Here is a 27,855-nt window from a genome sequence, read left to right on the forward strand (position 1 = left end):
CCGTGTGACCTTGGACAAGTCACTTTACTACTCTGGGCCTCGGTTCCCCCATCGGTAAAATGGGGTTGAAGACTGGGAGCCCCATGTGGGACATGGACTGGGACCAACCTGATTGGCTTGTCTCTACCCCAGTGCTTAGTACAATACCTGGCACATGATAAGCGCTAAACAAATACCATTAAAAAATATTACGAAGTCACTAGGGCTGTGAAGGACTACGGGGAAAACAAGAAGAACCTGTTGGTTCCGAACAGCTCTGGATACTGCATTACTCCCCTGTTCGGGGTCAGAGGTCTTTTCTTCCCAGTCTTAGGCAACCTACCCAGGAGATAGAGAAGCCAGTTAAGAGGGAAAGAAAGTATGGTGGGGAAGGAGGGACTGAATTAACTTTCAGGAGGTATTTCTTAGCAAAAAAAATGTGAACACGTTCACTAATTCTTTTGCGTTGTACTCTCCCATGCTCTTGGTAAGCGCTCAGTAAATACCATTGATCCATTGATTCATTCATATGCAAAGAGAGGGAAGCACAGATCGGTGTGGGGCCTGGAAAAGAAACTGGGATTGGTGTTTGGTCTGCCTCACTACTGATTCACAGTGTGAACCCCAGTCCCAGGAATTCCTGTGTCCTTCCACGTCCCCTGCCAATAAAGCGGGTGACATGAGTTAGTCAGAGGGTGAGCACCCGGAATGAAAGGTGGTGCGTAAACCAAAAGTGGCTTTATTATCCTAGCTTTACCCCCAATCTGGTTTTTTGTTTGTTACCGAGCTGACCAAACATGCCTCGAATATTTCCCCATTCATCATTCCATAAAAGAAGCAAACTATGCGACTGTCTTTGTCAGAGTTCCCTGAAGGGTGGCTGATGTAACCCCATCGGGGGCCCCCCACCACAGATCTCTGCTTTGATCGATGAAATCGGTCCAATTTAAAAGGGTTTCCCGCTCAGCTGGGGAGGGCTGGACCACAATAAAGAGATGATTCGGGCAATCCGGCCGTAAGGGAAGTCCCGTGAGCAAACCCGAGCGACTTACGTGCTGTTGCTCCTTGTCTTGTTCTTTATTTGGTATTTATTTAGTGCCTACTCTGTGCCAAGCACTGTTCTAAGCGCTGGGCTAGATACAAGGTTAGCAGCTTGTCCCATGTGGGGCTCACAGTCATAGTCCCCATTTTACAGATGAGGGAACCGAGGCACAGAGAAGTGAAGTGACTTTCCCCAAATCACACAGCTGACAAGGGGCAGTCATCCTCCTTTTTCCTCTGTCGTATACTCTCCCAAGCGCTTAATACAGTGCTCTGCAGCAGTGAGGGCTCAACTGACGGATCAAATGTGTCTCGGTTCGGGGCCTTTTTTCTACCTAACATTTCTAGTAGGCAGTAGTAGGGACTGTGTCCCCAGCGCTTAGTATGGTGCCTGGCACATAGTAAGTGCTTAAAAACTAAATGTGGAATTTGTTAAGCTTAAGTAAAATAATAATAGCCATTATTATTATTATTCTACAGGCCATATAAATATGATTTCTTCTAGAGTAAACAGTGAACACATCTGTTAGGAATATAGGAAGATGTGTTGCTTAGCTATTTTGAATACTCTTGAAAATACATTGCAGGGAGCAGGGCTGCTTCCAACTTTTTCTTTCTTAAAGGAGTTTGAGTTGGCCTTTCGGAAGGGCTTTTTCCCTCCAGGGTGGTCAAAATCAGACTGCCTCCTCCCCCAGAGCTCTGATTTTGGATCCCCTACCCATGGGTAGGGGTGTTTTTTCTGGTTTCTGTCTCTGTGCTCTCTAGGACGTTTAGTGAGACCAGAACTGATCTTTCTCAGCACATCTCATTCCCATTCCATTCAGTGCCATGGCAGTCACTGAGTGATCTGTGCATTCCAGACCTTGGATTCAGAACCGCCTATTGGAATGTGCTTTAAAAAAATAAAGATGACTGAATATGAATTTTTTCTCCGGGAGGACTCCAGTTTTTCTCCTCCCATTTGCTTCTGGCTGTGTGTGGTTTTTTTGCACGTGCTCTCTCTCTCTCTCCCCCCCATCCTCCAAAACCAGTTGTATAAGTTTAAATTCTTCTGAATGTATCAATTATGAGCAATACTTATAGAATTTTTCCAGTGTGTTCTCTCTGGGTCTGTTCATTAAATCCTTTCCACCGAGAAGCAACGTTAATAAGACACTTGACTACTCTGTGCCTCATCTGTAAAACTGGTATTAAGTCTGTGAGCCCTATGTGGGTCAGAGACTGTGTCCAACCTGATTAACTTGTATCTATCCCAGCACTTAGTACAGTATCTGGCACATAGTAAGAGCTTAACAAATGCCATAAAAAAAATGTAAACAACCGCACACGTGTGCATACGTAAACAAAACGGAACTTGAAAGTGAAGTCCTGTAAGCCCTTTTGTCTTTCGGGTACTGTGAGAGATTTTTTAATTTCTCAGAAACTACCAAATGAGGGGGCTTTTTCCAGCTGCTTGGGATATAAGGATTTGAGGGGTTTTGGAATTACAGATTTAATCTCTTCGTCTTGGCTTCTGTATTTTGCAGCTCTGAAGATTGCGGTCGTGGATATCTATCACTCCAGGTTAAAGGAAAGGCAGAGGCGGAAAAAGTAAGTTCGCCCAGTAAACCCTCATTTTCCATCGCCGACATTTAGGCCGAATCGGGTGCTTCGGAGAATAGTTGAAATATCCACATAATTTAAGACCAGTTGCACATTGGGGCCTGAGATATCTGATTGATTTGTTCATTCGGTCATTCAATTGTATTCACTGAGTGCTCACTGTGTGCAAAGCACTGTACTAAGCGTTTGAGAGAGTACAGACACATTAGCATAGCTCCACGAGGAAGGGGGCGGTCCCCGGCCCCATCTCGTCCATCTCGCCGCCGACCTCGCGTCCCCGTCCTGCCTCTGGCCTGGAAGGCCCTCCCGCCTCATATCCGACAGACAGTCACTGTCCCCCCTTCAAAGCCTTATTGAAGGCCCATCTCCTCCGAGAGGCCTTCCCTGATTAAGCCCTCCTTCCCTCTTCTCCCTCCTGCATCACGATGACTTGCTCCCTTCATTCATCAACCCTACCAGCCCCAAAGCACTTACGTCCATAGCTGTGATGTTTTTATGCATATGAATGCGTCTCCCCTTCTAGGCTGTAAGCTCGATGTGGGCAAGGAATGTGTCTGTTTACTGTTATATTGCACGCTCCCTAGCGCTTAGTACAGTGCTCTGCCACAGTAAGCGCTCATTAAATGTGATTGACTGACTGACTCCTATTCGGGTGCTCTTGGCTGGTGGTTTAACCTTTCTGCACCTCCATCCGTTCATCTGTTCAGAGTTAATAGTTCCCCTCTCCAATTTACTCCCTGCTCGTCTCGGGGTAATGCCGTGATGACGGGCGATAATGACGAGAGAATATTCTGGGCTTTTGTGGGAAGAAGAGTGCAGGATACAGTCAGGGTCTTATAGTGTTATGAACTTTGAAGACTCTTACGCCATCGACATACTTTTATATGGGGCCTTGTACTCAGTAGTCCAGAGGAATGGAAAAAGTAGCTGATAAATTCCTGCTGGGGAATTTTTCCAACAGGCCAGAGAAATGGGTAATATGGAAAGCGGCAATAGGCTTGCGAAACGGAGCCTCGCCCTGCAAGCCAGGAACAAGTCTTTTTAGGGTGGATGAGAGGAGCTTCAGCTAAAATGCCCTGGTTACGGCTAAGGTGTACTTATATTCATTTTCAGGGCAAACACAAGCCAGCGAGGCTTCAGTTATCCTTTCTTCAGAGGCACGATATTCCCCGTGCCTCATGTGTGTAAGCGGAGGAACTTTTACTATAGATGAAGTGACCGGAGGGAGAGGCAAAGAACCCTCGATCCTAAAAAGGCAGGCCCCGAGCACTGGAATATTAGGAGGGAATAACAATAAGAATAACCGTGGTACTCATTCAGTCCTTACTACGTGCCAAGCGCTGTACTAAGTGCCAGGGTAATATTAATAATCGTGGTATTTGTTCAGCGCTTACTATGTGCCGAGCACTGTTCCAAGTCCCGGGGTAGATACGAGATTGGACACAGTCCCAGTCCCACAGGGGACTCACGCTCTTAATAATCAAGTCGGAGACGATCTCTGTACCAAAGTCGAAGCAGGAGGACCAACAGGATATTTAGTCCCCTTTCTAAAGAGGAGGAATTGGAGGCACAGAGGAAGTCTCACGGCTGGCAAATTATGGAGCCGGAGATTTACTTAAGAGTCCCCCCCCCCCCTTTCCCGGAACAGGGGAGCGTTTTTGGCATCTGGCCTCATTCGTAGCAGCTCTCCTGCTCAGAAAGGTGGGTCTCGCTCCCCTCTGTTCCAGGTGAGATTCAGGGCTCTCTGATTCTGGAGGGTGCAGTAGAACAATGATGTTATTCAAAATACTCGACACATCTTTTCCTCCAACATTTTGGATTCCAGAAGGAGTGTAAGCTATATTTAAATCAGAGGCTCCGATAATGACCGTAGCCTCATTTAACATTGACTTTAACCTCTGACACCTTAGCAAGCCTTTCTGTGCCCGTGGTTTTTCCCATAGTCATTAAATAGGGTAATGATACTTATTTGTAAAGAATTTAGAAGCTTCATTCAAATGTAAAGTTGTTAATGATGTATTTGACTGGGCCCTCCTCAGTTAATAATACTCCTGACAGGGACTTAAATTAGTGTCACCTGAAGAGTTATTTAAGGTGCATGTTTACAGTTTAGTGGACGACTCCATCACCCAGCCTGCCTTTGTCTCTATTTGTTGCTGAGGTAATAGAGAGAAATGTATGGTCAATGAGTTCATCTCAGGTCTGGAGATTCAGAACGCTGGATTCCATTCCTGGCTCATTCATGAATCCAGAGCATCTCAGAAAAAAAGAATTTACTTCTTTTGGCCTGAGTTTCCTCATTCTCCAAAGAGGTGCTAATGATGAAATGTATAGCTGGACAACATTACATGCATTGTAATAGATGCACTTTGTTGGGGGGGTGTTTTATTTTAGGATTATAAGAGACCATGGTTTAATCAACCTTCGAAAGTTTCAGAGTAAGTAGAATTTAGTTTTCTTTATTTTGGAGAGACTGGCAGACTGTTAAAACTGCTAGTGTGCAAGGATCTGCTTGCCAAGTGGCATTCATTTCTGAAATTAAGATGTTGCCGGGGGGATTTTAATGGCTAGGCGCTCCGGACGGTAAAATCCTATTCTTGAGGGCTTAACAATAACCTGCCCTTATTGACTTTCGGACGGTAATAAAGGGCTCACCAGGACTTAGGCATCGGAAAGGGGGAGGACGCCATCTAATAATAATAATAATAATGTTGGTATTGGTTAAGCGCTTACTGTGTGCAGAGCACTGTTCTAAACGCTGGGGTATACAGGGTAATCAGGTTGTCCCACATGAGGCTCACAGTCTTAATCCCCACTTTACAGATGAGGTAACTGAGGCCCAGAGAAGTGAAGTGACTTGCCCACAGTCCCACAGCTGACAAGTGGCAGAGCGGGGATTCGAACCCATGGCCTCTGACTCCCAAGCCCGGGCTCTTTCCACTGAGCCACGCTGCTTCTCTACACAGGGACCCTTAATGTTCTATTTGATAATGCAGATCGGTTCATTATGGTGTAAGAGTTGGACTTACCTTGGGACCTGCTGAAATTTTCTGCGGTGGGTGATGATTAACATGGGTCAGAAGAAGTCCCGGTCCCGCGTGGTTCAGTGAAAAATGACCGTACTGGAAAAGCAGCACTTTTATCCCCTCTGTAATTTGTTCAGAAAAGGATGATGGGGCTCATCATACTGTTGATAAAAGTTTAAAAAAAATAATAATAATGAAAGAGCTATTCCTTTGCAGACTTGTTCATCCTCTTTGTTTTAAACTGAGGATCAGAACGACCCCTTACATTTAAAGGCACTGACGATATCTTGCTGGGAATCCCAGAGGAATTTAAAGTTAACTTTCCCTTAGATTGCAGCTGAGCCGATACCTCTATCGTGGTGGTTGTTTTTTTTCCTAAATGGCATTTGTTAAGCGCTTACTGTGTGTCAAGCACTGTTCTAAGTGCTAGAATAGACGTAATTCATCAGGTTGGACACAGTCCCTGTCCCACCTGGGGCTCACAGTCTAATTTCAACAACTGGGGAAGCAAGACAGTGAGAAGCAGCACGGCCTAGCAGATAAAGCACAGGCCTGGGCGTCAGAAGGACCTGGATTCTAATCCCGGCTCCGCCAATTGTCTGCTGTGTGACCTTGGGCAAGTCGCTTCACTTCTCTGTGTCTCAGTCACCTTTTCTGTAAAATGGGGATTAAGACTGTGAGCCCCGTGTGGGATGGGGACTGTGTCCATCCTGATTAGCTTCAGTCTACTCCAGCGCTTAGTCCAGTGCCTGGCACATAATAAGCGCTAAACAAATACCTTAAAAAAATTCCCAATACAAGTAACGTGACACATGTGGCTAAACTGTAGAGGCCTAGGGTAGGTTTATCACCCTGCAAATACAGCCCTATGCCTCCCTTTGTCTCCTTTGTTATCCTCCTAATAATAATAATAATAATCGTGGTCTTTGTTAAGCTCTTACTCTGTGCCCCGGCACTGCACTCATTCATTCAGTCGTATCAGTTGAGCGCTTACTGTGTGCAGAGCACTGTCCTAAGCGCTTGGAATGACAATCAACAGATAAAGACAATCCCTGCCCAACAACGGGCTCACAGTCTAAAAGGGGGAGACAGACAGCAAAACACAAGTAGGGTAGATACCAGGTAATCGAGTTGGACACAGTCCCTGTCCCACATGGGGCTCCCAGTCTTCCTCCCCATTTTACAGATTAATGTAACTGAGGCCCAGAGAAATGAAGGGATTTGCCCGAGGTCACCCAGCAGACAAGTGGTGGAGCTGGGGGGAGAACCTAGATCCTTCTGACCCCCAGGCCCGGACTCTTTCCACGAGGCTCCGCGGCTTCTCAGGTCCTAGCTTGCAGCTTCTCACCGAAGGTGGTTGGTCAGAAATGGCTCCTTAAGTCACTGACCTGAACCACAAGGAACACGTATTTCATCTGCTCGATAACTCAAACGATAGCTTCCTTGGGGATGACAGTTAAGTTACCCTGTCTTATTTCCTGTACAGAATGACAGCGTGTCATATGACCTAAGGGACAAAGTGAACGTCTCTCCAAAGAATATAGGTTTGGATATGATTTTGGATGAGATGAACGAGAAAGCAGAAACCTTCTCTAGTTTGAGAACGGTCGAACTATTTTGACTTCAGGAAAAAAAAGTTTCCACGAGCTTGGGTTACCCAAGTGTGCACAGCTGTGCCCCAGAGAATCCAAACTTTGCCCTTGGATGAATTTCCTAATTTCTGCAGTGGCGGGTCCAAACGGAGGCAAGACGACGATCCTAAGGAAGCTCCAGGGTGATAGCATCGCTTCGTGATAGTTGTGGGGTGGATGTTATCAGAATGATTAGTGTTTTATACTCCTGACTCTTCCTGTTTGTTTCCTCGTCACGGGTGAACGTGGTATGGGAAGTTAGAGATGCTACTAGCCGTTTTCCCTACCCCCCTCCCCTCCCCTTCCCAATGTTTTGAGGTGATGAATTATCTTCCTGTTCCCCCTGTAGTTCTGGAGCGGAGGTATCCCAAAGAGGTCCAAGACCTTTACGAAACAATGAGGCGATTTGCAAGGATCGTTGGACCAGTGGAGCACGACAAATTCATTGAAAGTCATGCCCGTGGGTAGCTTTTGAGCGCCGAGAAGATGTTTCTCCGTGCGTGTGTGTGTGTGTGTGTGTGTGTGTGTAAATGGGTGAGGCGTTTGTGTGTTTGTTAGCCGAAGTCGGCTTCTGCAAATAGATGTTTCCATCTTCCAAACTCCCCGTGATCGCTGGGAGGTAATGTTTTAGCTATGAACCCCGTGAGGCTGGGAGGGGAGAAGTGGCTCTTCTTGAGACGTTCTTGAGACAACTTGTTTTTTCAGGGGATTGGAGTCGGATGGGTCATGCCTGCCACTTCCCATTCTGATTTACCTGCTGTCGGACACCCGGCCCAGGAAGAGCAGAGTGTCCGTAGTGAGAAAAGTCCCTGACGGTGTCAAATCTCTGATTTATTGCTGGGCTATAAAACTGGTGTACCAGCCTAGGAACACAGAGTCCGGCTTCCGGGAAGACATCTTGCCTTCGAGATGCTTCGATGAGACTCTGCCTCGTGACTTAAACATTCTGTCTGCCTAAAGTCCGGGGGTCTCTAACGTGAGCCGAAACTGAGCGGGCAGCTCCAATACAGCTATTCTTATAGCCGCCGTGCGGAGTATCCCGTTACCGAACCACCGGCCTTGGGCCACCTCACAGGTCGCGCCCGAGCAGGCGGGAGTATTTGTTTTTTGGGAAACAAAGAGTTCTTGTGTTCTCGTACAAGGAAGTTGTACAGAAATGCTTAACTCCTGATCAGGCATCGGCACTGGATTATGTTTTTTAAAAAAAATCATCATTTTGTGGTCCTGTAATAGGAGAGCCACATCAGCCGAGAGGCACCTTAGAGACAAGGCTCAGAGGTGAAAGGCTTTACAACAGCTAAGTGGCGGTGTGGTTAGTGGGAGAGGGAAGTGTGGTTGTGATTCAGATTGATCTCCCTGGCTCGTACCCGTGGCCGCTCACAAGAGTTATTCCAGTCGATGGCTCTGATCCGCCCCTAGAAATGGATTCCCTCAGCCCCTGGCAGTGGCAGCTGGTTCAAACTGCCAGGGTTGGGAAGGGATGGCAGTAAGGGTGATTGCCCAAACAGGATTCCCCGACCTATTACTGTAGAAGCAGATGAGGAGTTTTCACCAGCAAAGTTACCCTCCACGGTAGCTACTGAAAGTAGTTTCTTTTTGTGTTCCTTATTTTTACATGGGGAAACAGTGGAGTTTGAACTCCGGAGGGAAATCAAGCGACTCCAGGAATACAGAACAGCGGGGATCACCAATTTCTGCAGTAAGTACTCACTAGCTGATATGCGGTTCCATTTTCCGGAAGGCCCGGCGTCACATGGCTACAGGAAATAGGGTGCTCTAGTAAGAATTCTGTTTTCCAGATATTTCACTTGGACCGAAAGCGCCTTTTCTCACTTCCAGACAAATTTCCATTACCCAAAGGAGCAATCAATGGGATTTACTGAGCACTTACTGCGTGCAGAGCACTGTACTAAGCGTTTAGGAAAACACAGTATATTAGAGTTGATATAGACCCGCTGCCTGCCCACAAGGCGCTTACAGTCTAGAATTTGTGGTCGAGAAGGGAAAAAGTCAAAGCCCAAAGAAAGAAAGAGTCCCCGTCTGAAACTGAGGCGATGCCGCTTCCAGTGAGACCTCGTTCTTTGCAGCGCAGAGCCAACGTTCTTCATTCTCCCGGCTTTTATTAGTTTAGGGTCCTCCAAATTCCACTGACCACACGAAAACAAGATTCAGAGGGATTAGAAGGGAAAATCTCGGCCATCGGTTCAATTTTTCTCCTCACGTCTACTGGTTATTGTTCTGGATGGAATCTCCTTCGAAGGCTTTTCCTCCACCCGCAGAAAATGCCTATCCTATGCTTAGCGCAGTGCTCTGCAGATAGTAAGCGCACAATAAATACCATTGATTGATTCACGTGGAATCTTCATGTATCAGACAGTCTCTGTAGCCGCAATACGTAAATACCCCTTCATCTTTCCACCCTCCCTCATTCACTAATTCATTCGATCGTATTTATGGAGCGCTGACTGTGTGCAGAACACTGTACTAAGCGCTTGGGAGAGCACAAATTCCCTGGCCACAGTGAGCTGACGGTCTAGTTTCCATCAGTCTGGAAACTAAAACTGCTATCCAGGGCTGGTCACCAGTGGTTTTAGTCAGTCGTTCGATCGGTCAGTCGGTGGGATTGAGCGCCTACTGTGCGCACAGCACCGTACTAAGAACTTGGGAGGATACAATACGACAGAGTTGGTGGACACATTCTAACCGGTAGAAAAAGATTACGCTTTCTACCTGTTAGTAACTTATTCGGATGCAGGCCCGGGATCAGGTGGTACGAGGGTAAGTATCCCCCTCTTTAAGATGGTCCCAGTTTAGTCCAGGAAAGGGAGGGGCTTCTGACGGACCCCCGCCCCACGTAGAGAGGGACTTGCCACGGCCACGAGAGCAAGCACGGACTCCACCTGTCTCAGACTCCCTCTCTGCTTCCTCTCTTTCCCTCCCTGCAAATGGCACTCCATCGGGAAACCCTTTGGGCCGGCCCCTATTTTGTACATTAGAAGTGGCGGTCTCAGTAGCAGCGTATAATGCGTATCCAAGCCGAAGGAGCGTAGCAGGGAGCAGGGTAAACTCGATGAAAAAAGGAGTTTAAAACAAGCTCATCAGAACCTCAGTAGGTTCCCCATTCAAGACTTCTGATCTCCATCCCCTGTCCCCGTCTGGTTTCGGAGTCAGGCAGTCGCCGGGCTCAGGGACAGAATTAATTAATTACGCCAGGCACTGTTCTAAGTGCTGGGATAGATACAAGGTAATCGGGTTGGACGTAGTCCCTGTCCCATATGGGGCTCACGGTCGTAATCTCCATTTTACAGATGAGGTAACTGAGGCACAGGGAAATTAAGTGATTTGCCCAACGTCACACAGCAGGCGAGTGGCCGAGTCGGGATTAGAACCCACGACCTTCTGACTCCCAGGCCCGTGCTCTATCCACTAGACCTCGGGGCGCGTTGGTGACAGATCTACTGTCTTATGCTGTCGAGTTGTCTCCGGCCCACAACGACTCGGTGGACGTCTCTCCCAGAACCTTCCGCCTCCATCTGCAGTCGTTCTGGTAGTGGATCCGTAGAGTTTTTTTGGTTAGAAAATACAGAAGCGATTGACCATTGCCTTCTTACGCACAGTCTCTCCGAGTCCCCGCCCTCGGCTCTCTCCCGTGCCGCTGCTGCCCAGCGCAGCTGAATTTTGACTTGTAGCGGATTGCCTCCCACTCCCTAGCTAGGAATGGAATGGGTAGGCCTCCGCTCGACTCTCCCTCCCATATCCGAGACCGGAAGGGTACTGGAAACTCTCCAGGTTCGATCCTGAGGGGGGGGACGGACACATCGGACGGGGTGAAACAGAAATAGAACCTAAATGGGCACGATAAGACTCTCAGAACGTCGTAGCCAAAGGAACATTTTCAGGCTCCCTCCGTTTCAGCTGGGCGGTTCAGAGTCCAGTGGATAGGCATCGTGGTCTAGTGGATGGAGCACGGGCCCGGGAATCAGAAGGTCATGGGTTCTAATCTACTGTGTGACCTTGGGGAAGTCACTTCACTTCTCTGAGCCTCAGTTACCTCATCTGGAAAATGGGGATCGAGACTGCGAGCCCCATGTGGGCCAGGGGCTGCGTTCAACCCGATTTACTTGTATCCACCCCAGCTTTTAGTACAGTGCCTGGCACATAGTAAGGGCTTAACAAATACCGCAATTAAATTAACGCTATCTCTGAGCCCAGTGACTGACTTGTATCCACCCCAGCGCTTAGTTCAGTGCCCGGCACGTAGTAAGTGCTTAGCAAATTGCGTCATTATTATTTTTAGCGCCCTTTAAAATCTAGAGAGCACTTAGCACACGGCCCTGCATCCAGTAAGCGCTCAATAAATACCACCGATTCACGGAAAATAGGTGCGCTAGAGAAAGGTGGCCACCGAGTCGATTTTGAGTAACTCGGTCAGCTTTACGAACGCGGTCGATGCCCTCACGCCGTCTCCGTCTCACCCAGGCGCCAGGACGTACGATCACCTCAAGAAGAGCCGAGAGGAAGAGCGCTTGAAACGGACGATGCTGTCTGAGGTCCTCCACTACATTCAGGACAGCAGTGCCTGTCAACAGTGGCTCCGGCGGCAAGCCGACATGTACGACTGGGGTAATCGTGCTTCCCCCTAGAGCGCTCTTGATCCTAGAACTCAAAGCCCAGGGATACGGACATTGTACGGCAGACTTACTGAGAGTCGCCGCAGCATTCCCGAATCCAAAGGCGGATTTACCCTTAACGGCTCCAGGACGTTCACTCAGTCGCCGTCATGGAAGCCAGAGGTTCACGAGCAGTTCGGGTAAACAGAAGCGAGTTCTCTCGATCGGTGGTATTTACTGAGCACCTAGGGTGTGCAGAGCACTGTACTAAGTGGTTGGGAGAATACATTACACTGGTATCGTAGACATGGCCTCGTGGAGCTTCTGAGGGTTGCTGCTATTTACTCAGTAGCCTGGCTCAGGGGGAAGAGCCCGGGCTTGGGAGTCAGAGCTCGTGGGTTCGAATCCCAGCTCTGCCCCTGGTCGGCTGTGTGACTGTGGGCCGGTCACTTAACTTCTCTGCGCCTCGGTGACCTCACCTATAAAACGGGGATTAAGACTGTGAGCCTCACGTGGGACAACCCGATTACCCTGTATCTCCCCCAGCGCTTAGAACAGTGCTTGCTCTGCACATAGTAAGCGCTTAACAAATACCAACATTATTATTACCAAGGAGTAGTGATGGCATTTATTGAGCCCCTTCTGAGTCCAACAAGCCCTACCAAGTCCTCGGGAGAGTACTATAGAAGCAAACCTCACACTTTCCCTGCACCCAGGGAGCTCGCAATCTAACGGCGGCGACGGACATAGAAAATATCTACTACTGGGAACGGCAGTAAGGAAACGAGGATCAGATAGGGATAGAGGTTTGGTGGGGATAATAGTAATAATAATCATTTATTAAGCTAGGTGTCAAGCACTGTTCTAAGTACTCGGGGAGAGACAGGCTAATCAGGTTGGACACAGTCCCAATCCCACGTGGAGCTGACGGTCTTAATCCCCGTTTTCCAGATGAGGTAACTGAGGCACAGAGAAGTGAAGTGACTTGCCCAGGGTCACGCAGCAGACAAGGAGCGGGGCTGGGCGTAGAACCCAGGTCCTTCTGAATCCCGGGCCCTTGTTCTATCCACTAGGCCCCACGCCCCGTTTCCGAAATATCAGAATGAAGAGCTGAATATACCTAAGTACTGGAGGAAGGGTATAAATACAGCAAGTGCTAGGGTTGAGACGACTCAGGGAGTTGGGAATTAAACAGGGAGTTAATTAGGGTGGAGGTGGGATTTTAAGAGGGTTTTGAGGATAGGGTGGGCTGAGATCTGGCAGGTTGGGTGGGGGAGGAACCTCCGGGCTGGGGGAACGGTATGTGTCAGAGGTCGGAGATGGGCGACTGAAGAGCGGGGCGCAGTTAGGTGAGCATGGGAGGAGCAGAGAATGCCAGCTGGGGAGAAAAGGGTGAAGAGAACTTAGGTGTAGGCTCGGTGGAGAGAGCACGGGCCGGGGAGTCAGAGGTGGTGGGTTCCAGTCCCGGTTCCACCACTTGTCAGCTGGGTGACTTTGGGCAAATCACTTCACTTCTCCGCGCCTCAGTCACCTCAACTGTCAAATGGCCATCAAGACTGCGAGCCCCACTCGGGACAACGTGATCACCCTGTATCCTCCCCAGCGCCTAAGGCAGCGCTTGGCACGTAGTAAGGGCTTAACAGATGCCATCGTTATTATTAGAAGGCGCTTTACAAATACCACAGTTACCCTTATTATTATCCTTATTATTATTAACACGACTTTACAATCCTCTTCTTCCCTTGCAGCGATTCTGGTTTGAGTTCTTCAATGCCAGTGGCTTCAAATTCAGGTGATTATCTTGCCGGGTCGAAACGCCACTTGCCAAGGGATTAAAACTATCCTGGGTGGGAGTGGAGCGATCTCGGCGGGGCGGGAAGATGGAGATCGGCCTTTCCTTCGGGGGCACGGCCAGAGCCCGACAGATTAGCCGTGAGCACCCTCTGTTCTTGTGCCCGGGCAGAGAGATAGCGTACGGAGTAACGGCTCGGAACGTGAAAACCGAAGGACACCACCCGGATGCCTCGCTCGTGTTCGTAGGATTCATCAACTCTATATGCACAAGTAACTCGCTGAGCGGGACAGTCTTGCCTTTGCATTTAGTCTAGTTTTCTCGGAGGCACTTTTATTGAGTGGCGAAGTGACCTTCTGGTCCGATGAACTGCCCTGGAATTCAGGGTTATCGTGCCTCATTGCTGCTATTAAACTGGCAGCTTTTATGCATTTAAGTAAGTGACATTAAAAAAAAACAGCCAGTTCTTCCGGAACACGTCTTCGCTACATGTCTTGGAGAGAACCGTCGACAGGCCTCCTGGATAGAGCACGGGCCTGGGAGGCAGGAGCCCCTGGGTTCTAATCCCGGCTCTGCCACTCGTCTGCTGTGTGACCTTGGGCAAGTGACTTCACTTCTCTGTGCCTCAGTTCCCTCATCTGGCAAATGGGGATTAAGACTGTGATCCCCATTTGGGACTGGATCCAGCCCGATTGGCTTGTATCTGCCCTAGGGCTTAGTACAGTGCCTGGCACATAGTAAGCGCTTAACCAATACCACAAGTATCATCATTATTAATAGTAATAATAACAACGATTAAATCAGTGCCCTCCATTTGCCCACATAGAGCGCGATGCGGTTGAAGGCAGGGATGGTTGGGCTCATCAGAAGCAGAAGCAGCTTCTTTAGAGAACAAGCGTGTTTTAGAAAAGCGGCGTGGCTTAGTGGCGAGAGTCCGGGCTCGGGAGTCAGAGGTCATGGGGTTCTAATCCCGGCTCTGCTACTTGTCAGCTCTGTGACTTTGGGCAAGTCACTTGGCTTCTCTGTGCCTCAGTTACCTCATCTGTAAAATGGGGATTAAGACCGTGAGCCCCACCTGGGACAACCCGATAACCTCGTATCTACTCCGGCGCTTAGAACAGTGCTTGGCACGTAGCAAGCGCTTAACAAATACCATCATTATTATTATCATCAGAAACGGGATGAGGCCTGACCTGAGGATTTTCCCTAACGCTGGGTTCCACAAGCCCACGATCCCCCTCGTTACGGGGGCACGGACTGTACTCGCACCGGCCCAGCGGCCACCCTTGAACCCAAAGACAAACGACGCCCGGTCTGTGGCCACGTTGGCGTGCTACTAGCGGCTCGGCGGGGATTGTTGAAAGGACCGTCTCCTCCCCGGAGGCGGTGTTCCCCTTGGCTGCTTTTCACGGTGCGTTCAACCCGTGAGAAATGGCTACCGTTCATTCGGTCAAGCCTATTCACCGAGCCGCTTACCGCGTGTGCAGAGCACTGCACCGAGCTCTTGGGAGAGGACGGCATAACAACCAACGGACACATTCCCTGCCCACAACGAACTCACTTTCAAGATGCGGGACGGGCAGTGTAGCCAGCTGGCCGCTCTGACCGGGAGGCAGCACAACCGACTGGAATGTAGTCGATTAAGAAGCGGCAGGCCTCCCTCCTCCCCCGATGGGGGTTGTTGGAATAAATCAGATGGATTTTTTTTTCTTCCCCTCTCAGACAAGCCCCACGGCTGAGTCGCTGACCTGGCATTTATAGCTGCCAGACATCCATCTGGGGGGGGTGGGACAGAAAAGAGAGAGAACACGTATGGCTTGGCGAAGAACATCTGATTCTGGCCCTGTAGAAACCGGATACCTTGGATACCGGATACCCGACTGCTGCATTTTCGTGGTCTTTCATCTGTGACATTTCTCGTTGACCAGTTTGGAGAGGAGAATTAGCGTTCTTCGTTCTAAACGTCATCCGGTCCTAGCGGCTCCGAAAAATCACGGAGTAAGGACACAGTAAGCGCTTAACAAATACCACAATTATTATTATTCTCTGTGCCCCAGTTACCTCATCTGGAGTTGAGACCGTGAGCTCCGCACGGAACAGGGACTGTGTTGTATCCACCCCGGCGCTCGGTACAGTGCCTGGCACACCGTAAGCGCGTAACAGATACCTCAGTTATTACGACTAGCTGATCGCCATCTCCCTCGCTTTGTCCTTTTTCTGTGGCTGCAGGCAGACGGAGTGCACCGCCCCTGAACCTCACGGGCCTCCCTGGCACAGAGAAGCTGAACGAGAAGGAAAAAGAGGTAACGAAAAGAGAGGGGAGGGGGAAAAGAAAAAGAACGGAGATTACAACGGGGTGATCAGAAGGTTATCCCTAAGGGTCAGGGGCAGCTAACTCATTTCCACCCGTGAAACGTTCGAGCGACACAGCCTGAACCTCGCCAGAGGTTGCCGAGTGGCAGTGTCTTTCAGCGGGCGGGCAGAGAGCGGTAAGAAAACAGCCTACTCCTAATCTTATTGCCCAGGGCGCGGGCAAAGGAATCTTTAATACTCTCTCTTCGGGGGATAAGTACGCTCCTCTGCAAAAGTCAGTCGATCGTATTTATCGAGGGCTCACTGAGTGCCCAGCGCTGTACTGAGCGCTTGGGAGAGTAGCACATCAGAAAAGTGGTCCTTGGACTCTCCCTCGTGTCGCGAAAGGGAGGGATTTAGTAAAAGAGAAGCAGCGTGGCCTTGCGAAAAGAGCACGGGCATGGAGTCCGAGGATCTGGGTTCTAATGCCGACTCTGTCACTTGCCCGCTGTGTGACTTGGGGCAAGTCGCTTCTCTGCGCCTCAGTTCCCTCATCTGGAAAATGAGGTCTAACTACTCATTCGCCAGCGTGCTCAGACTGTGAGCCCCTTCTGGGGCGGGGGCTGTGTCCAACCCGCTCGTCCTGGATCTGCCCTAGCCCTTAGAACAGTGCTTGACGCACAGTCAGCTCTTAACAAATACCCCGATTATTATTATTATGGATCGAGCCATCCCCCGGGGCATCTCTTAAAAGCCTGAGAACGCGCGTCGTTTGCCAGATCAGACTATGGTAGCGGGCCAGACGGTGGAACTTCTTTCTTGGTCGGGGAGAATAAAGGCAAAGGACTGGTCTGACTCTTGCTAGGAGAAGCCTCGTAGCAGGAGGTCCCGGAATGGCACGTGCAGAATTTTAAGGCGCATCCCTCCGTGGCACAAGCTCCGACTGCGGGTCAAGGACAGGTTCCTTGGGGTTGAGGCCGCCTCCTAGATCCACTGGAAGCACAGGCTCCGCTAACCACCTTGGCAGCTGTGTGACTTCGGGCCAGTCACTTCACTTCTCTGTGCCTCGGTTCCCTCCTCTGTAAAATGGGGATGAAGACTGTGAGCCCCACGCGGGACAACCTGATTCCCTTGTGTCTACCCCAGCGCTTAGAACAGGGCTCTGCACATAGTAAGCGCTTAACAAATACAAATACTACTACTAACTAACTTCCAACCAGTTACATTATAAGCCCACACGACTCCCTATCCTAAGTAGAAAGCAACCACGAAGCAGGAAGCGGCGTGGCCTAGTGGAAAGAGCACGGACCTGGGAGTCAGGGGACCTGGGTGCTCATCCCGGCTCCGCCAATTAATAATAATAATAATAATAATAATGTTGGTATTTGTTAAGCGCTTACTCTGTGCAGAGCGCTGTTCTAAGCGCTGGGGTAGATACGGGGTCATCAGGTCGTCCCACATGAGGCTCGCAGTCTTCATCCCCATTTTACAGATGAGGTAACTGAGGCACAGAGAAGTGAAGTGACTTGCCCAGAGTCACACAGCTGTGGGACCTTGGGCAAGTCACTTCACTTCTCCGCGCCTCAGTTTCCTCAACTGTAAAATGGAGGATTAAATCCTCCTCCCTCTTACCTAGACTGGGATAGGGACTGTGCCCAAACAGAAAAACTTGTGTTTACCTCAGCGCACAGAACAGTGCGTGATACACGGTAAGCACTTAGCAGATACCATTAAAAAAATTACACGCGTTCCACTTGACTGAGAACGATTACATACTCTGCTGCTTTGGCCTGCCACAGCAGCTGGCCGAGAAATCTGTTTTTTAAGGGACGCCGTCCCTCCCCGGGTGGATTTTTCCTCTGAGGGAGCCACCGAGCCCTCGGGGAACAAACGCTTTTGTCCAGTGGCAAAGGCTGAGAGCGGAAACCAGCTGTCACGCGCTGAGGATTCTCCTGGGGCCGGCCCTGTCTTCAGGGATGGCTTTCTCCAATGGAATGTGGTTGGGTGACCCGGCCCCTCCCCTGTGAATACCTTTGGACTGAAGTCGCACGTTTCTTTTTCTCTCTTTTGGCAATACCTGTGGGGGAAAACTCTGAATGACAGACGTTAACGTTCGTTAAATTTGCCATGTCTTCCAGCTCTGTCAGATGGTTCGGTTGGTCCCCGGAGCCTACTTAGAATACAAATCTGCTCTGATGAACGAGTGTAACAAGCAAGGAGGCTTGAGGCTGGCCCAGGCGAGAGCACTGATCAAGATAGATGTGAACAAAACACGAAAGATCTATGACTTCCTTATCCGGGAAGGATACATCACCAAAGCCTGAGTCTTTGGAGCCCAGGCAGGAAGCGCGTGACACGGGATAGAGGTCGGAAGCCTCGAATGTTGGTGACTGGAGGGTTCCGGCGAGCTTTGGTTTTAATCTCTTTTTTTTTCCACCAAGTCCAAGTAACGTGTACTTTCCTCCACTGTGCTGTCTAAACACCCCCCTTGTCGGTATCGTGCTACCGTGTACTGCTGCAAAGAGTCGTGTGTGCCTGATAAGCTATCTGTAAATGTGAATGGGCCTTCGTTCGCAACCCCTTCTTGCACCTAAGACGAGAATCGTCGTACCTCGCGTCGGCGTCGGTAGAAATAGAACAGCGTCGTTAGCCCCGGCAACCTAGCTCTGCCGCCGGGTAAGGGAAAGGTGGGTTTTCTCAGCACCTTTGCCGCAGGAAAACGGTGGACCTTTCAAGGGAGGAGAGAGAAACTACTGCGGACCTTGAGAGAACTCTGCCTTTCCAAGTGTTTTTTAAAGCGGATAACCTGAAACTGCTTATTCTCCCAGGGAAAGAGGAGGAGAAAACTACGTGTCCTGAAAATATTCTGTCACACTCTGTGGTCAACTCTGCTGCCCTTTGCCTGTCCTGTAAAAGCGTTGGGAGGTGGGCCGGCGTTATCAGCTGTCTGCTATTTTTAGAATTAACGAATTAAAATTTTTCTATTAAACTTGTCCGAGTGTCAACCGAAGTGCTGTTAACAAGGTGAAGTCTCTCGACCCCCTACCTCCACTGGACAGGTACTATAATCCTGAATTATTAAACCTAAGGAATGAGGCCCCGAGAGTAGTATTGAAACCACCTGAGTTTGGGACTTGAGCGCCAGCCTCCGTGTGTGTGTGACCTTGGGCAAGTCACTTAACTTCTCTGCGCCTCAGTTTCCTCAACTGAAAAATGGAGATTAAATCCTCCTCCCTCCTACCTAGACTGTGAGCCCGATATGGGCTAGGGACTGTGTCCAAACAGATAAACTTCTGTTTACCTCAGCGCACAGAACAGTGCTCGGTACCCAGTAGGCACTTAACAGATACCTCCCCCCCCAAAAAAAATTATACATGTTCCATTTGCCGTGGGAGCTCGGGCAAGTCACTTAATTTCTCTGCACCTCAGTTTCCTCAACTGTAAAATGGAGATTAAATCCTCCTCCCTCCTACCGAGACTGGGAACGGTTCAAGAAAGTCTGTTGGTGCTCGTGATAAAATGGAATGGAGAGAGGAAGAAAATTAGATCTCATTTAATATGTGGAGGGCTGATTCACACACGCAGGCGCCCTTGTCTTTCAGAAATCCAGCAAACATCTTTCCAGGCACAAACCAAGCCCCAACTGCCAAAACTGTAACCCTCTCTAAATGCCTCCGCTTGCACTCTTTTGTGTACAGAAACGCTGGGAACGATGAACGTTACAGCTGCGCTTTAATCTCCCGAGCCTGCCTGAAACAAGCCCTCCACACGATTGATACTTTAAACTTCTACACCCACCGAAGCATCCAATTAGAGTGATCTGCATTGCTGGGGAATGGGAGAATCACTTCCTCAGACCTTTTGACCTGTGAGGTAAACGCTTGTGACTTCTCCCAGCCGACATGCCAAGCAAATATATCATGTTTCCCGAAGACGTTAAAGGTGGGAGAAGAAAGAAGTCACTAGACTGGAAAGGCTTTGGAAGAGAAAACCTTTGTGCTAAATGCAGATCAAAGTAGAGGCTGGACAGAGATCGACTACTGAGGGGGTATCCTGGAGGGAATACACTTTGGGATTAAAAGTAGAATGTCCCAGTAGGGAGAGCGTAGGCCTAGGAGTCAGGAGACCCGGGTTCTAATCCTGATCTCGCTACTTGCCCGCTGGGGGACGTTAAGAAAGTCACTTCGCTTCTCTGTGCCTCGATTTCATCATCTATAAAATGGGGACTAAATAAATACCTACTCTCTCTACCCCTTAGACTGTGAGCCAGCCCCATGTCTGACCTGATTGTCATGAACCTACCTCAGTGTTTAGAACAGCGCTTGACATATAATGAGCACTTCACAAATACCACTCCTCCCTTTTTCCCTCTGTGATACGAGGGGGTTAACACAAGACAGGTTCAAAAGCCCACGCCGATCCAAATACTGATTTAGGAGGGATGGTCTTGAAGATCTTTCATAAGTGCAGGGTGTGAAAAACAGTTTTTAGTAATCCTTCATTAAAAAATAATGGTGATCATTGTACCGTCTGGTAGTGTAGGCTATGAAGTCTGATAGGCTGTGGGAGAGGAGGGCAGGGGGAAGAATACGCGTAGCCCGGTATTTTCTCAAATGTCCACAACATTTATATAAAAGTTCCCTTAGACTTTTCCCTCTGGTTTTTATTTTACTTGGTTTTCTGGGGTTTGAGGGAAGATAAGGAGATAATGGTTTCTTCTCATTGGGGAAGGCTTCCTGGAGGTGGTACGTTACGAGTGATGAGATCGTTTGGCTTGTTACGTATGAAGGGGAAAGCTGTTCTTGACACAGGGAAGATGTGGAGGCAGGAATGGGAGAAGGGGTGCCACAGAGAAATCCCCCTTGCTGGAACTAAACCAGCAGCCGAGAGAACAGGAGACGAGAAGGAGGACGAAAATCCGACGGAGACTTTGAAACCAGTTGTCAAACTGATGTGGAAACTCGGGGTGTTGAGGAGAGGAATGACCGTTGAAACATCTGATGGGGAAGATGGCTTTATAGTGAGACTTGACTGTATTTTGCAGGGGTGAGATGATCTTGTGTTTATACAGCATCTGTGAGGTTTCTATATGGCTAAAACGTTTTTAAAAAAAGAGGGCTTCCTGAAACTCCTATTTATTGCTCATGGCAGAAGTACCGATCAGAAATTAGAAGAAGGTCAATCAATCACCCAGCGGTATTTAGCGCTTACTACGTGCAGAACACTGGACTAAGCGCTTGGAGGAGCGCGGTACAACAGAATTAGCAGTCACGTTCCCTGCCCACAACGGGTTTACAGTCTAGAGGGGGAGGTGGATTTATCTGATCTATGACACGCGACCTCAAATGACCCTTTCCCGTTCTCATTATCCCCACTAGGACCCCCTCCCTTCTTACAGATTGAAAGTTCTTTGTGGGCAGGAAGACCGACTTCCCATTCTGTTGTACTGTTCTTTCCCAAGTGCTTAGTACAGTGCTCTGCACGTAGTGAGGGCTCAACAGATACCATTAATTGATTGACGTAAAGTGGAATATAGTATCACCTCACAAGTCCTTGAAGAGTTGTGTTTGCTGAATAATAATAATAATAATGATGGTATTTGTTAAACGCTTACTATGTGCCAAGCACTGTTCTAAGCGCTGCAAGATACGGCATTTGTTAAGCGCTTACTACATGCCAAGCACTGTTCTAAGCGCTGGGGTAGATATAAGGTAACCCGTTGTTCCACGTGGGGCTCACAGTCTTAATTCCCATTTTACAGATGCGGTAACTGAGGCCCAGAGAAGTGAAGTGACTTGCCCAAGGTCACCCAGCAGACAAGTGGCAGAGCCGGGATTAGAACCCAAGACCTTCTGACTCCCTGGCCCGGGAGTCACTGCCTGGCACATAGTCAGCGCTTAACAAATACCATTAAAAAAACCCAGGAAAGCGGCATAACCTAGTGGAAAAAGGATGGGTCAAGGAGTCGGAGGACCAGAGCTCTAATCCTGCCTCCGCCACTTGCCTGCTGTGTGACCGTGGACCAGTCACTTCACTTCCTCTCTACCTCGGTTTTCTCAACTGTAAAATGGTTATTACTGTAATAATAATTATTAATTTGTATCTGCCCCAGTGCTCAATGCATAGTCAGCACTTAAATACCTCCCCCCCCCCCCCCAAAAAAAAGGAACGATCACATAGTGAAGCTCTCAGCTCGAGCCACTGAGCGTCCACGGAAAACGTAGGGCTAGCAGGTTTTTGTTTCCCTTGCACTGTATCTTTCGGTACATGTCTTGTCTTGAACTCCCAGAGGGCTGTGAATGTGACTTATTTCTTTGTCACTGACCTGTCATTCCCCACGGTGCCTAAAATAGTGTCCTGCACCCAGTGGATGTTCAATAAATAATGCGACAGGCTTCTAAGGACTAACTGATCCCCAATACGTCCCAGTTTACGATTTTCATTGCGTTCCTCTTCATCACTTTTTAACGAGTCTCACATTTTGGGTGAGCATTACTATATCCCTCACGTGCACGTTATGGTTGGTTAGCTGGCAAATTCAAAGAGGAAAGATTCAGGAGAAAGAACAATAACAGGTGACATCACCTATACCCAATTCCCAGTTGGTAGATATCGTTCTGGCTTAGGGGAAAAAACGCAGCCGGGGAAATCGAGGCTTCCCCGCTCCCCGGCTCTCGGACACAAAAGGAAGAAGCCAACGTTCATCAGAGCCAAATCGGGAAGATTTAACGCCCTCCCCTCCGCTCCCTCCTCCCTCCCCCGCATCCTGTCTTGAAAAGGATTATTTCCAGAGTGAACTTCACAATGGCTACATAAGAGTGGTGAAATTGTGTGAAACGTACAAAGATGCACTCCGTTTTTAAAAAATTAAATACAAATGATAGAATTGTTCTAGCATCACAACTACTGTTAAGAATATTAATATTTTGTTAAGCGCTTACTATGCACCAGACACCGTACTGAGCGCTGCGGTAGATCCAGGCTAATGGGGTCGGACACAGTCGCCGTCCCACGCGGGGCTCGCAATCTTAATCCCCATTTTACAGATGAGGTAACTGAGGCCCAGAGAAATGGAGTGACTTGCTCGAGGTCACGGGGCAGACAAGTGGCGGCTCTGGGATTGGAATCCAGGTCCTCTGCCTCCCAAGCCGTGCACTTTCCACTGAGCCATGCTGCTTCTCGATTTATCACTGATGTATGCCGGGCATGCGCCGGGAAAATAGAAGATACGGTCCCTGCCCTTGAGGATTGACAATCTAATGGGGAGAGATAAATTGAATAGATAAAATAGGGAGACAAGTGTACACATCAATACAGCTGGAGAAACAGAAGAAAGTAAAAGCGAATAAATGGAATCAATAACGAGTATATACATACTCTTAAACCCTAACCCTTTAACCCTACTTAAAGCTCACCTCCTCCAAGAGGCCTTCCCAGACTGAGCTCTCCTTTTCCCTCTGCTCCCTCTACCCCACCCCTCCCTTCCCCTCTCCCCAGCTAAACCCTCTTCTCCCCCCTTTCCCTCTGCTCCTCCCCCTCTCCCGTCCCACCCCCTCAGCACTGTACTCGTCCGCTCAACTGTATATTACCCTATTTATTTTGTTAATGAGATGTACATCACCCTGATTCTATTTATTTGCTATTGTTTTAATGAGCCGTTCTTCCCCTCCATTCTATTTATTGCCCGTGTTCTTGTCTGTCTCCCCCGATTAGACTGTAAGGCCGTCAAAGGGTAGGGACGCTCTCTGTTACCGATTTGTACATTCCAAGCGCTTAGTACAGTGCTCTGCACATAGTAAGCGCTCAATAAATACCATTGAATGAATGAATATATAGAGAGATAGCTATATATTATCGGCCCTGCTGTTGATGCAGTGGAAAAGGCACAGCTTTGGGAAGTAGGAGAGCTGGGTTCTAGTCCTGCCTATTCAAGAGGGGGAAGTCTGGCTGAGCTCACCATCGGTGGGGAGGACTTTTGATCCAATTCCACCTCGGAGCTCTATGATGTGGACAGACCCAGCGGAAATTCTGGGGAAAGGTAGCCGGTTCGGACACGGTCCCTGTCCCACAAGGGGCTCAGGGTCTTACTCTCCATTTTACAGATGAGGTAACGGAGGCGCCGAGAAGTGAAGTGAGCCGCCCAAGGTCACGCCGCAGACAGGTGGCGGAGTCGGAATTAGAACCCAGGTCCTCCTGACTCCCAGGCCCGGGCTCTATCCACTAGGCCACGCTGCTGCTTCTCCTCTGGTAGTTTATAACGACGCTATGTTTAGGTCCCGGCGGTAGTAAACGGATCCTGCCCGGAGGAAACCTTTGCGTGTCTCTCGCACTGTGCTGAACTCTTCCTTGGGTATTTCTTGCACACCGTGCCCCTAGTACTCATTCAGTCAGCCATATTTATTCAGCGCGTACTGTGTGCGGAACACTGCACTAAGCGGTTGGGAAAGTACAGCACAACAATGAACAGTGACGTTCCCCGCCCACGACGAGTCCACAGTCTACAGCGTGGCTCGGTGGAAGGAGGCCGGGCTCGGGAGTCAGAGGTCGTGGGTTCTAATCCCAGCTCCGCCACAAATCAGCTGGGTGACTTCGGGCAAGTCACTTCACTTCTCTGTGCCTCGGTTACCTCATCTCTAAAATGGGGATGAAGACTGTGAGGCCCACGTGGGACGACCTGATTACCTTGTATCTACCCCAGTGCTTAGAACAGTGCTTGGCACGTGGTAAACGCTTAACAAATAGCATCGTTCTTCTTCTTCTTCTTATTAGAGGACCCAGGGACTGGAATTAGAACAGATCCCAGGAGTCGATGTACCTCCAGCCTTAGAGTTCACCACACTAGGTTCATCTATATATTTGACCCACGGGTTTTGAATCGCCACCCCGTTCTCAAGTGAGTGACAACCGCAACTCACAGTGACCCTCTAATCGGGCGGTATGCCTTACTCCCCCAGATTCAGGACTCCATCTGCTGCGCAGCAAAGCCCCGGGATTAACCTGCTTGACGAAGGCTAACCCTCAAATGAGCTAAATCTCCCCAAACCCCGGCTCCCCCGGCAGTTGCGAGAAAGACTATCCGTGAGAAAAGGCTGGGAGATGTCATCGCATCAGCCAGATCCCAGCTGTGACCCGGAGTTTTGCAACTCAGAAATAACGACGGTCATAAAAATAAACTTCTGTATTGCCATGACGACTGCGGAGAGGGAAAAGGGAGGGGGGGAAGACCGACTCTTGGGCCAGGCGGCTGGCCGCCAGCGCCTGTGATGATGCCAGGTACCAAAACCAGAATGGAGCCCCCGGGGGAAACTACAAGAGCTAGAGATGCCTAAAGATCCACCTCCTAGCCAGAGGCCGAATCCCTCCGGTCGCGAGGGGTTCAGAAAGGAGACAGAAACGGTAATCAGGGTTCAGATACCCGGCACTAAAATGATCACGATTTTTCCCTCGGTACATTGCTCTCATAGTTTCTGCTCTACGAATTAGCCCTCACCTCCCTATACTGTAAAATAAATAAATAAATGGTGGTATTTGTTAAGCGCTTACTAGGTGCAAAGCACTGTCCTAAGCGCCGGGGGACACAAGGTGATCAGGTTGTCCCACGTGGGGCTCACAGTTTTAATGCCCATTTTACAGATGAGGTGACTGAGGCACAGAGAAGTTAAGTGACTTGCCCAAAGTCACACAGCTGGCAAGTGGCGGAGCCGGGATTCGAACCCATGCACTCTGACTCTCAAGCCCGCGCTCTTTCCACTGTACCATGCTGCTTCTCTACCTAACAAGTGCGTGGCTTAGTGGCTAGAGCTCGGGCCCGGGAGTCAGAAGGTCATGGGTTCTAACTCCGGCCCCGCCACCTGTCCGCTGTGTGACTTTGGGCAGGTCACTTCAGTTCTCTGGGCCTCAGTTCCCTCACTTGTCAAATGGGGATTGAGGATGTGAGCCCTGTGTGGGACAGGGACTGTGTCCAACCTGATTACCTTGTATCTATCCCACCCGTCGGTCTAAACGCCACAACACAGAAGGAGCCCTCTGATCGTAGACAGGTTTTGTAGGTAAAATTCGTGCATAAACTCTGCAAAGCGCTACACCCCAGCTCATCTACTCCCTTGCTGAATCCACTGGTCACCAGGAACATCACTGGCGGAGACAAGAAAATGCAAGTGGTGCCCTGCAAGCCAACATTACTATCCTCAGTTCCATCATGCAGGTTTGCAACGCTGAATTCTTCATGACTGGACCAAGACTTACCCAACGTTTGCATCCTAGAACCTAGAACAGCGCTTGGCACATAGTAAGTGCTTAACAAATACCATCATTATTATTATTAAGACGCCATCATCCTCAGTTAATCGATCAATGGTATTTGCGCGCTTACTGGGTGCGGAGGGTTGGCAGAGTGATCCATCTGTAACATGGGGATAAAATACCCTTCCTCCTACCTCTTCAATTAATAATAATTATTATTGTTATTATGGCATTCGTTAAGTGCTTACTATGTGCTAGGTACTGTACTAAGCACGGGGGTGGATACAAGCAAATCGGGTTGGACACAGTCCCCGTCTCACGTAAGGCTTACAGTCTCGATCCCCATTTTACAGAAGAGGGAACGGAGGCACAGAGAAGTGAAGTGACCTGTCCAAGGTCACACGGCAGGCAAGTGGCAGAGCCGGGATTGGAACCCATGACCTCCGACTCCCAGGCCCGTGTTCTATCCACTAAGCCTTGCGGCTTCTACAACTGTGGGCTCTATTCAGGTAGGGACTGTGTCTAATATGAGTATTTTGTACCTACCCCAGTGCTTGACAACCCGTTGTGTGCTTTTAATATTTTTTTTTTTTTAGCCTCGGCCAGGTACGATCGAGCACTAGATATTTCCATCCCTCACTAGAATGCTACAGACTTGCAGCGAAACACTGGAGAGGCTAAAATAAATACAGGTGTACAAGTGTGTGTTTTGATATTCTGAAGTTCCTGTTGCCACGGATGTCTCGGCCCTCCTCCACGATTAGAGACAGGGAGTCCCAAGGACACCAGAATTGAGTATCCTCTAATTAGCATGTTAATTACAATGATCCCGGCTACGCCACTTGTTTGCCGTGTGATGTTGGGGGAGTCACTTAATTTCTCTGCACCTCAGTTTTCTCCACCAGAAAATGGGGATTAAATGGTGAGCCCCCTGTGGAACATTGTGTCCAACCTGATTACCTTGTATCTGCCCTAGTGCTTAGTTTAGTACCTGGCACGCAGTAAGCTCCTAATAAATATCATTAAAAACAAATGCAAAAGACGGCGCAGCTCAGGATCAGAGCTGGGGTCCCTTTGGCCATAAGAAGGTCCGGCAAATAAGAATCCTTTGAGACTGTGCTCTCATTGTGGGCAGGAATCTGTTCATATCGCACTCTCCCAAGCGCTTAGTACAGTGCTTTGCACACAGAAAGCGCTCAACAAATACGATTGAATGAATAAATGAATGAGGGCACTTGACAGGCCGCTCTTCTGTCGCCACCCTCGCTCAACTCAAACCACTTCCACTGTGATCCACCTTCTCCTTGCGGTTCTCGGTCCGGAAGTCAACCTGATTAACTTGTATCTACCCCAGCGCTTGGAACAGTGCTTGGCACACAGTAAGCGCTTAGAGAGTACCATTACTTTCATGAAGTCTGAGGACAGGAGCCTGTTCTTTGCTCTCGACGGGTGACGCCATAATTTCCAAGGAGCTGAAAGTGCTCTAAATATTTTTCAGATCTACCCCTAATAACATCCTTCTGAGGCGAGGCACCGTGCCTCGTTAAAAGAGGTGGGGACACCGAAAAAGATCTCGATCATTAATCTGTCCCGGTATACCAGCGCCATCGTCAATATTTTACAAAATAAACCAAAAAGCA

At 49.1% G+C, this 27,855-nt stretch overlaps 1 protein-coding gene across 1 annotated transcript in view; it reads left to right on the forward strand.

The window, feature by feature from the left end:
• Positions 1 to 18,966, forward strand: part of TADA2A (transcriptional adaptor 2A) — a 39,030-nt gene extending 20,064 nt beyond the window's left edge. The window contains exons 8-15 of the mRNA XM_029082682.2: positions 2,547 to 2,610; positions 5,017 to 5,060; positions 7,629 to 7,739; positions 8,907 to 8,978; positions 11,759 to 11,891; positions 13,638 to 13,681; positions 15,911 to 15,984; positions 18,112 to 18,966. Coding sequence (XP_028938515.1) covers positions 2,547 to 2,610; positions 5,017 to 5,060; positions 7,629 to 7,739; positions 8,907 to 8,978; positions 11,759 to 11,891; positions 13,638 to 13,681; positions 15,911 to 15,984; positions 18,112 to 18,297 — 728 coding nt within the window. The 3' untranslated portion in view covers positions 18,298 to 18,966. The remainder of the gene's footprint in view (positions 1 to 2,546; positions 2,611 to 5,016; positions 5,061 to 7,628; positions 7,740 to 8,906; positions 8,979 to 11,758; positions 11,892 to 13,637; positions 13,682 to 15,910; positions 15,985 to 18,111) is intronic.
• Positions 18,967 to 27,855: the final 8,889 nt, after the last annotated feature.

The sequence above is a fragment of the Ornithorhynchus anatinus genome, chromosome 17, assembly GCF_004115215.2.
Source record: "Ornithorhynchus anatinus isolate Pmale09 chromosome 17, mOrnAna1.pri.v4, whole genome shotgun sequence".
Taxonomy (NCBI): Eukaryota; Metazoa; Chordata; class Mammalia; order Monotremata; family Ornithorhynchidae; genus Ornithorhynchus; species Ornithorhynchus anatinus.